Source organism: Aquarana catesbeiana, linkage group LG01 (genome assembly GCF_042186555.1).
Source record: "Aquarana catesbeiana isolate 2022-GZ linkage group LG01, ASM4218655v1, whole genome shotgun sequence".
NCBI lineage: Eukaryota > Metazoa > Chordata > Amphibia > Anura > Ranidae > Aquarana > Aquarana catesbeiana.
Genome location: NC_133324.1, coordinates 133,405,194 through 133,423,507, shown reverse-complemented (window position 1 = coordinate 133,423,507; position 18,314 = coordinate 133,405,194). Strand labels below are relative to the sequence as shown.

General features: G+C 43.1%; 1 protein-coding gene across 2 annotated transcripts in view; it reads left to right on the top strand.

The window, feature by feature from the left end:
• IQGAP2 (IQ motif containing GTPase activating protein 2) overlaps positions 1 to 18,314 on the top strand; it is a 375,241-nt gene that overhangs the window by 279,001 nt on the left and 77,926 nt on the right. For both annotated transcript variants that reach the window (XM_073623999.1, XM_073624006.1), the window contains one exon: positions 13,385 to 13,475. In XM_073623999.1, coding sequence (XP_073480100.1) covers positions 13,385 to 13,475 — 91 coding nt within the window. The remainder of the gene's footprint in view (positions 1 to 13,384; positions 13,476 to 18,314) is intronic.

The window sequence follows — 18,314 nt, the reverse complement described above, 5'->3', positions numbered from 1 at the left end:
AAACTGATAATAAACATACAGCAGTGTCAGATTAGCAGTGTCAAATTAGCAGTGTCAAATTGGGGTATTGGTTCTTAATGAAAGAGACACAGTTTGAAGTAGCCATACATAAGCATACAATAACGCTGCAAATGGTACTGCATAGAGGGACTGTATTCAATAGACTTGGTATGAGAATACAAGAAGAAAGCTTGACTGGGAGCAAAGGGGGAGAAACAAAACTTACCCACAATGATATCTTTCAACTAGCGTGGCAACAGGAGGCTGTAGGCTCACACAGCGGCCGTGTCCGGCCGCTATAAGAGCACCCCAACCCGGAAGTCGAGGACAGCGTAGCAGAGGCGGTCCCTGACGTCACCGGGTCCACTCTCCCGCACTGCGCAGGTACACAATCTGTGCTACTGCGCAAGCGCGCGTCCCTGTCAAAGGGAATCGGATTCCCAGACCTGGGGACGCAAGCAGCCCAAAGGCTGCCAGGGCGAGCATGTGTCCGCCGCACGGAGAAGGATCGAGGCGAAACACAGATCAACAGAGTCTGCTGGCGGGGGGAAAGAGCTTGTCCTTAAACAGCAATTCAAATAGCACCAGTATAAAACATGATGAAATAAAGGAAAAAAGCAATACATTGATTATATGTAGAAACATATGGGTATCAAACACCCACAGCATTTAGGGGTAAGGCAGAAAAGGCAATATAACTGATAATAGAGCCTAATGATAGCAAAACACATGGGGAGATGAGATAAGAGGAAAGGGAAGGGAGGGAAGATGGGCGAAAGAAGAAAGGGGGACGGAAGACAATGGTGGGAAGATGAGGGAAGGGGGGGGGGAAGGGAGGGAGGGGGAGAAGGGAGGGAAGGGAGGGGAAGAAATGAAGGGGAAAAAGGGGGGGAAAAAAAGGGAGAAGGGGGGGGGGGGGGGAGAAGGTACCGGACAAGGCCTCATAAAAAGGCCCTATAGGACACTGACTCGTTTAAGCCGGGAGGGGTGGTGGCATTGAGTCGCTCGATCCAGAGGGATTCCCTCTGGAGTATCGAGCGATCCCAATCGCCACCCCTGGGACTAGGTTGAACCACCTCTAGTACCAGAAATTTGGCCACAGAGTTGTCGAATCTATGGTATAGGCCGATATGTCGGCCGATAGTAGTCAGTTTGCCATTTTCTGAGTCATAGAGGTGGTCACCGATTCTCTGTCTCAGTTCCCGAATAGTTTTGCCCACATAAAAGGCTTTGCATACACAGTTCATAAGGTAAATAACCCCCTTTGTACCACAGTTGGCGAAAGTCCGTGGAACCAGGATTTCTCCATTGGGTAGGACCACAGTTCTGCTTTCGTGGACCCAAGGGCACCGGGGACATTCCCCACATTGAAATGTGCCGTTGGGGCCACTTGCTGAGATATCAGGTATATACTGATAGCCATTATATGTATTGAGCAGTGGCGGCCCATCCATAAGGGGCGCAGGCCGCCCTCCTAATCCATGCGTCCGGTCCCTAATCTACATGCAGGGCGCCGAACGCATGGATTCCAATGGGGTTTTTTTTCTTAGAAGCACGTGTTTAGAGCCAGAGGCTCTAATACGCTTCAAAAAAGGGTGGGATAGGTGCACAGAGAACTGCAGGGCTGGTGAGCTGATGATCGAGCGATTGGGGAGGGTGGGGTTGTGGGGGTGCTAGTGACCGGGGGGGGGGGGGGGTGATTGGAAATGGAACACCAGCCGCCACTGAACGGAAGTATACATTACATCATACATTTTCCATGCTCAGCAGTGAGAATGAACAGACCCGTGCATGTACTTGCACTGTGACTTGTATATGATGAAATCTAAGCATTGTTTCCTGAAGCTGCAGTAGAATTCCAATATGAGAGTTCATCTCGCCCTGTATGACTGATCGGTGAGCTCATTCACTGACTCCTTGATATTTCTCAATTTATAGCTTAGCTTTGTTTACTTGCAATGCACAAAGCATCATGCCAACTTTATTTTACTTAAATCGCATGTACACGCTTTATAAAATTTTACACTGGAACTGTTTAACTTGAAAAGCCCTAAGAGCAAGGCTGAGTCATAATACCGGGGAATAGGAAGCGAGTCAATATTTAACTGCACAATGGTGGCTCATTCCAATGTCCCTAATATATAGGTCAAAGTTTACCTGTTGCTTTCATTAAAGTGGTTGTAAACTTCATATGCATCAGTTCTCAAATACAGGCACCATTTTATAGTTTGTTCTGTAAGAATCCAAAGCTCTGTATTTTTACCTCCAGTATTTTCATCTCTAAGGCAGGCCACACACGGTTCAAATCTCTACCGGTTCAGCAGGGACCGACCAAGATTGGAACCGTGTATGGGCAGGCTGAATGTACCAAGTTGATCAATCAATCAACTTTGGTACAACAAGCATGCTAGGTTTTACCTGTGATTATCGTTGGCAACTGCTATAGCCACTAGCAATAATCACTGTCTTTTCCAGGTGGGGACAGCTTCCCCTTCCCGCCAGGAGAAGACAATGGTCCGGCAGAAGGGATTCTCGCTTCTTGGTTGATGGGGGAATTGAGAGAATTTCTCTCCTGCAACCCGTGGATGCAGGAAAGAAATTTGCTGCCCCATGTATTGCCAGCCTAAGCCTCTCACAGCTCTCTGAAAATTTCCGGTTCATGGGTATGACTCAAGAGGCGGAGTCATAACATCACTAGCCCCACCTCTCAGCTGTAAACTCACACACTAGCGCTGGCTTAGCAGCATGCACAGTGCTGGAAGTGTGCCCACACATCACTCCCTGCTGGGAGGTGGGGCCAGTGATATCATGACTCTGACACCCACGGCGCAGAGGTGAAAATACTGAGGTAGAAATACAGCGCTTTGGATTTTTACGGAACAAACTATAAAATGGTGCATGTCTTTGGGAACTGATGCATATGAGGTTTACAACCACCTGAAACTAAACGTACTTTTACTCAGGCTGGAGCAGCAGGAGGCACTCTGTGCACAAATGTGTTGTGCTGCTTTGCTGCGTTAGCTAAAATGTTCAGTTTACTTTCTAGTATTTGGGTTTACAACCACTTTAAGTAGGTTGGGACTAGAGCAAAGAAAACAGCAAAAATGGAAAGGATACTGTAAGGCAGTTCGTTTTCACCTTTAGCCCTCATTCACATTGAACACGGCTTTGAAATCGTGCGACTTCATCTGAAGCCGCACATTTTCGAAACCGCACATTCATTTGACTTCGGATGTGACGTGAAAGACATCTGTGCAACTTCATGCATAGATGTCTTTTGAAGTCGCACTTAAAATCGGGAAAAGTAGCGCAGGAACTACTTTTGTAAATTGTTGCGGCCCTGCAAAGTCTGCATCGCACCGATTGTGACGGTGCCATTGCCGGCAAAAGGATGCGACTTGTCATGCGATTTGACCTGTCAAATTGCATGACAAAGTGCTTCAATGTGAACGAGGGCTTAAAGGAACCTAGGCGCTATGGGTTAAGCCTGGTACGCACAGGAAGTTTTTTCATTCAACGCAGCGGAGGTTGCGGTACGAACTATGCAGTGTTAGTACAGCAATCTTCCCTGCTGTGCTATTGTGTTCTGACAGGGGGACTGCCTCTTGGCCAAGACTTATCGGTCAGCGCTTGCAGCCAACAGATGCCAATCAGCTGCTGGTTTTTCAGCATGCTCGTTTGACAGAAGCCAGTCGTGAGAATAGCTTCTGTTGGACAAGGAGCTGTACACATGGACCAAATATTGGCTGGTAACTGTCAGACTGACCATTTTCCGATGATTTTTGGCCCTTGTGTACCTAGCTTTCCTTCTGTATTGAGCTACTTGTACTTTGCCTTTAATTCCACTTTAACTAAACACAGCCATAATGGAGTTGATATGGAGTTTATTTGGGAAAATGGAGTTGAGCTTGGGACATCCTAATGATTGTGGTCTCTAAAGGATCTGAACATACAAAAAGTAGTCAGGAATTGGGGCTGGGGGGTCATTGATCGTAAATATTGGCAGATTTGAGAACCGTGAATTCTAAGCAGAATAGGTAGGCTTAGAATTAAATTTAGTGTTACAACCCGAGTACGCTGTCCACTGCTGTGAACGTTTTTATTAGAGAATGAGAATATCAAGATACAGACAATGGTACGAATGAATATATGTGTTTATACAATACACAAGCAACCACAAAAGCTATGATAACCAGTAATACAAATGTATAGTTGGGTAGGGTAGAAGGTTATGGTTATAGAGAAAATTAGGTTGGTGCCCTATAAGCAATGTACAGATGTCTTGGAGATAGTTAAAGCAGAGGGCCACCCTAAAAAAAAAAATAGCATTAATATTCTTTAAAAAATTTAAAAAAAAAATGTTTAACTTACCAGAAACCCCTGTTGCTAGTCAGTCTTCCTAATCTGCCTCTTCCTATTCTGCGGCGCTTCCTCCTCTTCAGCGAGTAGCCTCGTTGTCTCCTGGGACATGTGTGTGCCCCACAGCGGGGCCATTCACAAAGCGCCGCGTGACTCGCGCATGCGCAGTAGGAAACGGGCAGTGAAGCCGCAAGGCCCACTGCCTGTTTCCCTTCGTTAAAATGACGGTGCCAGCAGCTGATCCGATGGACGGATCGGCCTGGGGGGGGGGGAGGGCAGGCCGACATTGCGGGCTCGCTGGACAGGTAAGTGTCCTTATTAAAAGTCAGCAGCTACAGTGTTTGTAGCTGCTGACTTTAAAAAAAAAAAACACATCACGTCCGGAACACCCTTTTAAACCACTGCTTTTTTTCTGTACCTTTTTAGAGTGACTGTTGTTAGGATCATGACACTCACCTCGTTAGCTCTTTCACACTTGCGTTGCATTTTAAAACAGCCTAAAAGCACATTAACGCACCTAATAGTGTTAAAGTGGATGTACACCCGAAAATTTTTTTTTTTTTTTTGATATAATGTAGAGTATAAGATTTCCTATCATTTGAGCCCAGTCTTGCCACACAGAGTTAACCCATCTCTGACCAATCCTCTTTTATAGTTCAGTGAGAAAAATCTTGACAAACTGAGAAAAACTTTGTCAAATCCTCCCCCTTGCTGTGAGTGACAGCCTAAGACCCATACGTTATTTTTTAATTCCCTCCCCCACTCCTTTCTTCAGCAGCTCTGCAAGGATTGGCTGTTCCACACCTCACCATGATTTGGCATTCTGAAGTCATGTGGTTACTTTCCTGTCTTTTCACTGGATGTTAGAGATCATAGCAGAAGTTCAGTGTAAGAAATACACAGGAGAAAATGCATATTGACTTGGGTAGTGTAGAGGTGGGCGGGGAGTCTACTGACATCACGACTCCACCCACCGAGCTCCAGACAACAGACCCACCCACAGAATCTGCAGTTTTTCGGGTCTAATAACAGACAGAGGGGAGACATTTGACAGGTAAAGATACATGCAGGAGGCATGTATATCCTTATAGATAACCCCTATGGCGGTAGTTTAGAAAGGATGACATTGGGTTTACATCAACTTTAATGAGCACTTAGGATGTGTTTTACAGGCATTCATGTTTCGTCTAAAATGGGAAATGATCACTTTTGACACTTTGCAACCACACTGCAAGTGCCATAGGTGCATTGACAGGGCATTTAACCACTTCCCGACCGCCTGCCGTACATATACTGCGGCAAGGTGGTTTTATCGTGCAAAATCACGTACCTGTACATGATTTTGTAAATAGCCATTGGGGGGGCGCACGCTGCTGGAGCCACGATTACGCGCTGATTGGCCATGAGGGGGAGCCAATTGGAGGGCTCGGCGCAAGTGATGTCCGCCAGCCACCCGCGATCGCTTCTCACGGAGACAGAACGGCAGTCTGCCAATGTAAACAAGCAGACTGCCATGCTGTCAGGCCTGGACACTGTGATCTAGTGTTTCTGCTAATCAGGAACATGGATCAGTGTCCATGCAGTGAGCCCACCCCCCCACAGTAAGAAAGTACAATTAGGGATTACATTTAACCCTTTGATCGCCCCTGATGTTAACCCCTTCCCTGCCAGTGCCATTTATACAGTGTCAGTGCATATTTTTAGCACTGATCATTGTAATAATGGTTCCCAAAAAAGTGTCAAAAGTGTCAGCTAGGTGTCCGATCTGTCTGCCACGGTGCCACTAAAAATCACTGATCGCTGCCATTACAAGTATAAAATAAATAAATAAAAATGCAATAAATATATCCCCTATTTTGTAGACGCTATAACTTTTGCGCAAACCAAACAATGTATGCTTGTTGGGATTTTTGTTTGCCAAAAATAGGTAGCAGAATGCATATTGGCATAAATTGAGGAAGAAATTCGATTTTTTTTTTTTTTTTTTTTTGGATGTGTTTTATAGCAGAAAGTAAAAAAAATATATTTTTTTTTTTCAAATTGTCCTTTTTTTTTTTTGATAGTGCAAAAAATAAAAACCGCAGAGGTGATAAAATACCACCAAAAGAAAGCTCCATTTGTGAGGAAAGAAAGGGCATCAATTTTATTTGGGTACAGTTAAAGTAACGAAATGCCGTATCGCAATAAATGGCCTGGTCATTAAGGGGACAAAACCTTCTGGTACTGAAGTGGGTGCGTTGTGGTGCGTTTTCAAGACAAGTGAATGGAGGCAGTTGTAAAGCGTTTATGCCTGCCAAACTCTGCAGCACTATTTTTGCCTCTCAGTAACGTGAAGTAACGCTACAATGTGAACACCTCCATCCGCTCCTTCATGTAACAATTCTGTGTGAGATTGATAGGCTTTCCGGAAGCTTTAAGACCACAACCCAACTGCCTATTTTTAACGCATGTGTGAAAGAGCGCTAAAAGAAGAGCAGGATTACTTTCTGGCAACCCTGTGTGTTAAAACTCCACCGTGTTGTAATCTTCTACTGCTGCAGCTATCCAATACTTTGATATCCAATTATGGGTTTATCGAATATTGGCTCCCCCCACATGCACTGTGATTGACAGGGTTTGTGATCCTAATGACAGGGTCACTCTAAGGTAAACATAGCAAAAACTAAGAGTAACTACACTAGAGTTTTGCTCTAAAGTGGAACATTTTGAGTGGAGAAGGAATAGGATGTGAGAGTTTTATTGTTATCGGTGTCTCCATGAGTGAGATTTTTCTTCACTTCCTTTCTAGCAGAGGGTTTCAGATGGGGAAGAAGAAAAATCTCTCCCCTCTGTGGGAACCAGACAACTTTTCACATGATAGAAAGTGTACGATTTTCTCCACTCTTGGGAACATTTCTCCGTACTGTGTGATCACTGAGAAGAAATGAGCAAAATCTCTCCAATGAAGACCCAAAGAGCAAGAGAAGTATCTTTGTTTAGTAAGATGGGGAAAGGTTCGATCTTCTAGGATTGTTAAGATTCTATTGCGGAGACACGAAGCGAGAACCAGTGTTAATGTTAGTCTTGGGACTTAAATGGCATTTTAGTTTTAGTCCCATTTTAGTCTTCTGCAATTGTTTTAGTTTTAGTCGTATTTAGCTGATTAAATCTCCAGTACATTTTAGTTGACTAAAATGTCCTACGTTTTAGTTGACTAAAATCTCCAGTTCATTTCAGTAATTGCAATTTAGTTTTAGTTAGTCTTTTGACTAAAATGGCTTTTGGTTTTAGTCATATTTTAGTCCTCTCAATTGTTTTAGTCATATTTTAGTCGACTAAAAAAGTATTCATTTAGTCGACTAAAATGTTTTCGCCGTTTTAGTCCACTAAATTAACATCGGCGAGAACAAATATTTCCAATGGAATGGCTAACATGGGTTTTAACCCTTATCTAAGCAAAAAAATTAGAACTTTTAAATCTATATTTGGGTCACTTATTTGTAATGGATTTCCATTGTATTCCTAGCACATTCTAAGCAGCATAATAACATAAATGGGTCATTTAGGTTATTTTAATGTAGATTTGTGCTTTGATTTCTGTGTGATGTGTAAATCACAAATTAGTCACGATATTTTGTCTCAGTGTGTTTCTTTTTTATGTCGCTGTCTCCAGATAATAAGTGCTCTTTCCTGGCTCTGGAAAGCCTCCAGCAACACTTTACAGACTGCCAGCAATAAAGTACCCAATTCTCTTGCGTTTCCATTCATTCAACTATTAACAAGCTTGGAAACAAAAAGGATGTTTGTTAGCATGTAAAGACAGAAACCATAATGAGATTTGACAATGTGGATGATAACATTTTAATAACTGCCTAGTCCTTTATACAGAAAATGTACACACATACATAGTGTAATACACAATTGTCAAGTATGCACAGTAAAAGCAGATTTAACTATTTATTATACAGATGTTGTAAAAATGCTCCTCAGAATATTTGCCCAATAGCTAGGTGGATGGAGAGGTGGGGGGGTCATCAGGGACTCAACTACACATCATGGGGCACCCAAGATCTCTCCGTGGTACCTGACAGTATTAATTGTGACTTTATGGTCACATACTTTACTGCTCAGTTCATACCTATGCAGGTGCAAATAAAATCAAATGCATTTTTGTGTGTGTGGTGTTTTTTTCAAACTTGTTGCTTACAAGTTAAAATCATTTTTTTTTTTTTTTTTGCTAGAAAATTACTAAATAAATAAATATACATATACATATATATATATATATATATATATATATATATATATATATATATATATATATATATATATATATATATACACCCTAGAGAATAAAATGGCAGTCGTTGCAATACTTTTTGTGCAACGGTCTTACAAGTGAACTTTTTTTTGAAAAAATACACTTTTTTTAATTAAAAGATAAGACAACTGTACAGTTAGCCCAATTTTTTTTTATATTGTGAAACATAATGTTGCGCTGAGTAAATTGATACCCAACATGTCACGCTTCAAAGTTGCACCCGCTCGTGGAATGGCGACAAACTTTTACCCTTAAAAATCTCCATATGCGACGTTTAAAAAAGTTCTACAGGTTGCATGTTTTGAATTACAGAGGAGGTCTAGGGCTAAAATTATTGCTCTCGCTCTAACAGTCGCGGTGATACCTCACATATGTGGTTTGAACACAGTTTTCATATGCGGGCGCTACTCACGTATGCGTTCGCTTCTGCACGCAAGCTCGGCGTTTAAAAAAATTTCTATTTTTTTTTTTTTCTTATTTATTTTACCTTTTTTATTTTACCTTTTTTATTTTTACACTGTTCTTTTAAAAAAAAATGTCACTTCTATTCCTATTACAAGGAATGTAAACATCCCTTGTAATAGAAAAAAAGCATGACAGGGCCTCTTAAATATGAGATCTGGGGTCAAAGACCTCAGATCTCATATTTACACTAAAATGCAAAAAAAAAAAAAGTAAAAAATATTGTTTGAAAAAAATAAATGTTGCTTTAAGAGCTATGAGCAGAAGTGACATTTTGACGTCACTTACGCCTTGCAGTGGTATGGAGCCAGGTGGGGGCCATCTTCCCCTCACGCAGCTCCATACCACTGAGATGAGAGGACTCTTACCAGAACAGCTGCCGGCGCCATCGGAGTGCAGTGGGAGATTGAGGGGGGGAGGGCCTCTCCCGCCACCGATTAAAAGTGATTTTGCGGTGAATCCGCCACAGAGACCACTTTTATCTGAAAGCGGACCGCCTGCTGAAGAAGAGGATATCGGGGTTATGGCAGCTAGCTGCTGCCATACCAACGATATTCCTCTTCAAAGTTAGGACGTATATCGGCATGCGGCGGTCCAGAAGTGGTTAATGTGACCTATAAACTGTACGACTCAGTTGAAAAACAAATGTCAAATCGCATGCTATTTCCGGCAATAGCACCATCCGAATTGGTGCAACGTCGACTTTACGACGCCGCACCGATTCCCAAAAGTAGTTCCTGTACTACTTTTGGCGACTTCGGGTGCGATTTCAATAGACATCTGTGCAGGACTAAAATTTGTACTTCATATTTATGAAAGTCTTCACTTCAAATTCATTTGGATTGTTTGATTTTATTTTATTCTGATGGCATACAGAGCCAAGAGTATGACAATTGTGCCTGTATCCAAATATATAAGGCCCTAAATGTATATTGCAATGCACCAAAACTCATGGTACTTTTGCTATGAATTTTGGTGTGTGATAGCAAGAGAACATTGAGTTATATGAAAATTAATGGAAGTGCCACGTGCCTACAAATTGGATGCGTTAAGAAATTAATCAGAGTAGCTCTCAACAATGTTGATACACTACAAGGGACAAGTGCTTTGAGTAGAAGTTGTCAGGTTTTTCTTTTCCTGCTTCCAAACTCCCCTGTGTGTTAGCCTATGTGTCCAAAGCTTTAAGGCTTCATGTACACTTGAACTATTTTGATCGCCGGCCCAGAGAAAACGCAAAATCACAGTTTTGTGGCCAGCGGTCAAAACGTTCCTATCCTGAACATGATTCTTCAGCGTTCAGGAGAGGGAGGTTAGGAGAGGTTGAGCCTCCCCTAACCGCAGCAGTTCTTAAACGATCCTAAAAAAAAAAAGGAGGAGCTTTGGCAAGAAAAAAAAAAAAAACGCCAAAAGCCCTGAAACTCAAGTTTAGGAGTGACCTACTGTACGTAGAGCCTTAGAGGAGTTAAGTGGCACAGCGTTTAAAGAAGGGGGAGGGAACCCCAATGTTCGTGCGTCCAGGAGCAGCAGAGTTTTGACAGAAAAAATGTTTGACACTACTAAACGCATTTAAACTTGCTTGAAAAATGCTTGAATAATAAATTATTTATTCTGGCCAATGAAATAACACCCAAGTGCTTGACGCCTGTAAAGGCGCCTAAAAGCGCTACATACGTTTAAGAGTCAGGCTTTTTTTCTGACAAAATGCGGCTGCTAGGAGGAAAGGCTTCTAGGAGAGTTTGCAAAACGTCCTGTGTGGATGAGGCCTATGTACCAAGATATTTTATATGATTATACAATTGTTCTCCTGCACACAAATATTTCAATATCCTAATAAGAACTGCTTTACACTCTAGTGTATTTGCAGAACTACAAACTCCAGCCATTTTTATTGGCTTTTAACTGAGGAGGACACTGTAATTTATTTTTTTTTTCTTTTTTAACCACTTCAATACCAGGCACTTAGACACCTTCCCGCCCAGGCCAATTTTCACCTTTCAGTGCTGTCGCAATTTGAATGACAATTGCGCGGTCATGCTACACTGTACCCAAACAAATTTTTTATCATTTTGTTCCCACAAATAGAGCTTTTTTTTGGTGGTATTTGATCACCGAAAATTTCAAAAAAAAAACAAGTTTTTCTTTGTTTCTGTTAAAATTTTTTGTAAATAAGTATGCTTTCTCCTTCAATGATGGGCACCGATATGGCTGCACTGATGGGCACTGATGAGGTGGCACCAATGAGGTGGCACTAACGGGCACTGATGATGGGCACTGATAGGTGGCACTGGTATGCGGCACCGATGGGCACTCATAGGCGGCACTGATGGGCACTCGTAGGTGGCATTGATTGGTACATATGGGTGGCACTGATGGGTACTTATGGGTGGCACTGATGGGCACTGATAGGTGGGCACTGATGGGCACAGATGGGCACTGACAGGTGGCACCGATGGGCAATGACAGGTGGCACTGATAAAACATTGCTGGGCAGATCAGTGACATAATGGTGCCAATCAGTGCCCATTTGTGGGCACTGATTGGCACATGTGGATGGCCATGGGGTACATACTTGGCCATCCACGTTGCCCCTTCCCTGGTGGTCCTAGTGGCATCCCTGGTGGTCCAGTGTGGTGATCTGAGGGGGGGGCAGCACTGATAAACAATCAGCGCAGACCCCCCCTGCCAGGAGAGCTGCCGATCGGCTCTCCTCTACTCGCGTCTGTCAGACGCGAGTGAGGAAGAGCCGATCAACGGCTCTTACCATTGACAGCGTGATTAGCCGTGATTGGACACGGCTGATCACGTGGTAAAGAGCCTCCGCTACACCGATCTTTACCAAGATCGGTGGAGCGGTGTGTCAGGCTGACACACCGCTCCACCGATCGCCGTGATGCGCGCCCCCAGGGGCGTGCTGCGGCATGTTATCCTGCTGGACGTCATATGACACCCAGTCAGGATAACAGAACCACTTCCCGGACGTCAATCCGCTATAGGATGGGCGGGAAGTGGTTAAATCTAATTACCGATATAAAACAAAGGGGGTCTGTGACTAGCGATGATCCTGATGACTTCTAGACTGCAGACTGTGCCTTAATGACCTCTCTAATAGGTCCCCCTCCCATCCCCATGGCTACAGTTTACCACTGGGTGTCATAACTCCTTGGAAGTCTTGTTACATAGTTACATAGTAGGTGAGGTTGAAAAAAGACACAAGTTCATCAAGTCCAACCTATGTGGCTTGAGTGCAGGGTGACACGTAATTCCTGGCTTCCTTGATTTGCTGCTCTTGGTACACATCACATTTACGAAAACTGATGCATTTGGTGACAGCACTGAAAACATTACTGTCAGCTGTGATCAATCTACCCTGCTCAGAGGCTGGCTTGCATGTGACAGAGCATACTTTCCCCAGATCAAGTATGCTGATAACAAATTGTTTGTCTTTTCCAGCTTTCCTGATTTGCATACTTGTTCTAGCAACTAGCATTTTCAGGAGATCAGCAATGACACTCTCAATATATTTCCCATGACAGGTTTACTTTAGACAATCAAACCCTACAATAGCGTCTCACTACAGCATGTGGAATCTTCATATTTCTTCTGCATTCTCTATAATGTAATATGAACTACTGTAAATGTCCAAGTGAGAGAAAGAGAGACCCTGTTATTGTGGCCATGACAGACGGGTGGATCCAATAACTCTCTTGCTTGGACAACCAATACCCACCTACCCTGCCCACACTTCAGAGAGACCTCACCGCGGCAAGGTCCCCTGAACATTCGGCCCCCTCTTCCTTCCACCTCCGTCGGGCCATTCAGAAAGCGCTTTGCGCATGCTCAGCAGGAACTAGCTGTGAAGCTGCAAGGCTTCACTGCCAGTCTCCTCTACAAGGAATGGCGGTGGCAGCACACGAAAGGCGATTGAAAAATCAGCTGGGGTGCCAACATCGCGGGATCCCTGAACAGGTAAGTGTCCTAATATTAAAAGTCAGCAGCTACAGTATTTGTTTGGGGGCTGGAGCTCCGCATAAGCGAGAGCGTGACACGATTTTAACGTTTGTCACAAATAATTGGAGTTGTAACTTTTTTTTAATTGGACATACAACTCCTAGATAGGAGCTTATGAGTGGTTTGAACTCCCTCCCCCTACGATTATTTAGAAACTGAAATATAGGATTATTGTGGTCTGATCCATTATTTAATGTCATGGCATCATTCTTGTGTATCAGAATTTGTCATCTTTCCTATTTTTTTTTTTTTCAGGATTCCAAGGATGAATCGGCCGCTCTCTGGGTAGATGAAATACAGAAGGGAGTCATTGATGCCAATCAGGACACACAAGATGCACTTATAGGTATGTAAAATCAATGCTGATGAATTCCAAGTCTACTCTTTCAGTATCCTAATAAATAGGAGCTGCTGTGATACGTTTTATCTAGTACAGCATAGTGCTCATCACCCTCCTCCCACAATGCCCAAGGAGTGGCTACTTCGCATTTGAAAATATACAGTAAGGTTGTAATTGTATTATCCTTTTCAGATCTATACATCTTTGCCCAGAAAATTGTTGCAATTACAAATGTTTAGGCATTCTCATGTTTATTTCTTTAGTTTGTATTGGTATGACACAAAAAAGTGGAGAAACAAAAAGCAAAATCTGACGCATTCCATGCCAAACTCCAAAAATGGACTGGACAAAACTTTTGGCACCTTCTCATAATTGTAAGAAAGAATTGCATTCCAAGTTTGTGATGCTACTGTAATTTCTAAATAAACTCACATGTATCATTTAACAGGTGCTGAGAGTAAAGAAATGACATTGGCACCAAGTTTAAATAATGAAAAATTGTATCTATGTGTGCCACACGGAGCATGGAGAAGGGAAAGAGCAGCAAAGAATTGTCTGAGGATTTGAGAACAAAAATTGTGGAAAAGCATGGACAATCTATAGGTTGCAAGTCCATCTCCAGAGATCTTAATATTCCTCTATCCACTGAGTGCAACATTGTCAAGAAGTTTACAGCCCATGGCACTGTAGCTAATCTCCCGGGATGAAAAAAATGAATCACAGATTGCAACAAAGGATTGCTCAAATTGTGAATAAAGAACCTCAATTAACTTCCAGACAAATTCAAGCTGACCTTCAGGCACAGGGTTCAACTGTGTCAGCTTGCACTATACGTCACCATCTGAATGAAAAGGGACGCTATGGTAGGAGACCAAGGAGTACCCCACTGCTGACACAGAAACATAAAAAAGCCAGATTGGAGTTTGTCAAAACTTAAGCGAGGAAGTCAAAATTATTTTGGGAGAATGTACTGTGGACAGAAGAAACAAAATGTACAGCTTTTTGGTAAAGCCCATCATTCTACTGTTTTTAGAAAAAGAAATGAGGCCTTCAAAGAAAATAATACATTCCCTACAGTAAAACATGGTGGAGGTTCACTGATGTTTTGGGGTTGCTTTGCTGCTTCAGGCACTGGATGTATTGACATAATGGCATGGCATTATGAAATCTGAAGACTACTAAAGAATTCTGGGGTGCAATGTAGGACCCAGTGTCAGAGTTGGGTCTCCGTCAGAGGTCATGGGTCTTATAGCAGGATAATGACCCAAACCACGACAGAAATCACCTAGAAGTGGTTTAAGGCAAAAAAGCACTGGAGAGTACTGAACTGTCCAGCAGTGAGTCCAGATGTAATTCCCATAGATTACCTGTGGAGAGATCTTAAAACAACAATTGGGAAAAGGAATCCTTCCAATCTGAGAGACCTAAAGCAGTTGGCGAAAGAAGAGTGGTCCAAAATTCCAGGAGGAAGGTGTAAGAAACTCATTGATGGTTACAGAAATCAATTGATTTCAGTTATTTTTTCCAAGGGGTGTGCTACCAAATATTACATTTTAAAGGTGCCAATCATTTTTTCGTGGAATTTGTCGGTTTTGGCATTTTGTTTCTCCGCTTTTTTGTGTCATACCAATACAAACATGAGAATGCCTAAACATTTCTAATTCCAACAATTTTCTGGGTGAAGTGGTGCATTATCTGACAGAAATGCAGGGGTGCCAATATTTTTGGCCATGACTGTGTGTGTGTGTTTGTGTGTATGTATATATGGCTTATACATATATTTATCACAGCAGGTGATGATGGGGTGTGACCACATGTTAACACTAAAAAATCTGAATGGCCTCCCTGCACACTGCTCTACAACCATTCTAGTAAATGGTTGAACATAAACAGGGCTCATTTGTTCACATACATTACAATACATGTTTAAGCTGGCTAACTGCATCAAAGTAATCCATCTCTGGCCAGTCCCTACTCTACTCTGCAAAATGCAAATGCTTCAGTGGATATAGTTTTAATATGGGGCAAATAGACATGTATCTCTTACAAAGATAAGCTGACAATTCTCTGCATTTCTCACAGATTTTATAGTTGTGAATGACATACATTATCTCACAAAAGTGGGTACACCCCTCACATTTGTTTAAATTCTTTATTGTATCTTTTCATGTGATAGCACTGAACAAATGACACTTTGCTACAATGTAAAGTAGTGAGTGTACAGCTTGTATAACAGTGTACATTTGCTGTCCCCTCAAAATAACTCAACACCCAGCCATTAATGTCTAAACCGCTGGCAACAAAAGTGAGTACACCCCTAAGTGAAAATGTCCAAATTGGGCCCAAAGTGTCAATATTTTGTGTGGCCACCATTATTTTCCAGCACTGCCTTAACCCTCTTGGGCATGGAGTTCACCAGAGCTTCACAGGTTGCCACTGGAGTCCTCCTCCACTCCTCCATGACGACATCACGGAGCTGGTGGATATTGGAGACCTTATGCTCCTCAACCTTCTGTTTGAGAATGCCCCACAGATGCTTAATAGGATTCAGGTCTGGAGACATGCTTGGCCAGTCCATCACCTTTACCCTCAGCTTCTTTAGCAAGGCAGTGGTCGTCTTGAAGGTGTGTTTGGGGTTGTTATGTTGAAATACCGCCCTGCGGCCCAGTCTCCAAAGGGAGGGGGATCATGCCCTGCTTCAATATGTCACAGTACATGTTGGCATTCATGGTTCCCTCAATGAACTGTAGCTCCCCACTGTCGGCAGCACTCATGCAGCCCTAGACCATGACACTCCCACCACCATGCTTGACTGTAGGCAAGACACACTTGTCTTTGTACTCCTCACCTGGTTGCCGCCGCACATTCTTGACACCATCTGAACCAAATACATTTATCTTCGTCTCATCAGACCACACGACATGGTTCCAGTAATCCATGTCCTAAGTCTGCTTGTCTTCAGCAAATTGTTTGCTGGCTTTCTTGTGCATCATCTTTAGAAGAGGCTTCCTCTTCCTCAGCACTCATACGTCTATTTCCCAAAGACAACCTCTGAATATGACGCTGAGCACGTGCACTAAACTTCTTTGGTCGGCCATGGTGAGACCTGTTCTGAGTGGAACGTGCCCTGGTAAACCGCTGTATGGTCTTGGTCTCAGTTTCAGGGTCTTGGCAATCTTCTTATAGCCTAGGCCATCTTTATGTAGAGCAACAATTCTTTTTTTTCAGATCCAGAGTTCTTTGCCATGAGGTGCCATGTTGAACTTCCGGTGACCAGTATGAGAGAGTGATGAAACCAAATTTAACACGCCTGCTCCCCATTCACACCTGAGATCTTGTAACACTAGTGAGTCACATGACACCAGGGAGGGAAAATGGCTAATTGGGCCCAATTTGGACATTTTCACTTAGGGGTGTACTCACTTTTGTTGCCAGCGGTTTAGACATTAATGGTTGTGCATTGAGTTATTTTGAGGGGACAGCAAATTTACACTGTTATACAAGCTGTACACTCACTAATTTATATTGTAGCAAAGTGTCATTTTATCAGTGTTGTCACTAGAAAAGCTAAAATAAAATATTTACAAAAATGTGAGGGGTGTACACTTTTGTGAGATACTGTGTGTGTGTGTGTCTGTGTGTGATATATATTTTATATATATATATATATATATATATATATATATATATATATATATATATATATATATATATATATATATATATATATATAATAATTTTTATTATATAATTCTGATTGGACCCTCTGCACACTGTTCTACGCTCTTTCTAGCAAACTTTGCATAAAAACAGGGATTTTTTTGTTCACATTCATTGCAATATGTTTTTGAGAAGGCCAACTGCATCAATGTAATGCCTACATCCCTACATAGCCAGTGCTTACTCTGCTCTGCAAAATTCAAATTCTCCAGTGGATATAGTGGCAAATACTTGCACTATGCAAAAGAAAAAAGATATACCTGAAGATATACCTGTGCTCAAATCCATATTGTGCAAAGGGGTTTGACCACGTTAACACCAAAAATTCCCAATGGACCCTCTGCACATTACTTTCACCCTGTGCAAGTAGTCCTATTCATGTCAGTTGGGATGCATCAGCTGCACAGACATAGCCACTGCTCCCAATTCGATAGCTGTGTGGGTGCGGGTCCTCAAATATAGACAGTGTGCACTCTGGGGACCTGCCCCTCACAGATGTCAAATTGGGAGGAGCATCTGTGTCTGTACAGCCACTGCATCACAAATTACACGAGTGGGTTTGCCTGCACAGGGATGCATGGAACACCTATCCATACCCATACAGGCATATGCTTAACCACTTCCCGCCCCCCCTATAGCAGATTGACGTGCGGGAAGTGGTTCAGTTATCCTGACTGGGCGTCATGACGTCCAGCAGGATAACATGCCGCCGTGTGCCCGCGGGGGCGTGCATCGCGGCGATCGGTGGAGCGATGTGTCAGCCTGACACACCGCTACACCGATCTTGGTAAAGAGCCTCCGCCGGAGGCTCTTTACCATTTGATCAGCTGTGTCCAATCACGGCTGATCACGATGTCAATAGGAAGAGCCGTTGATCGGCTTTTCCACACTCGCATCTGACAGACGCGAGTAGAGGAGAGCCGATCGGCGGTTCTCCTGACGGGGGGGGGGGGAGGGGGTCTGCGCTGATTGTTTATCAGCGCAGCCTCCCCTCAGATCACCACACTGGACCACCAGGGATCTCCCCTAGGACCACCAGGAAAGGGGCAACATGTGGATGGCCAGGTATGTACCCCATGGCCATCCACATGTGCCCAATCTGTGCCAATCAGTGCCCACAAATGG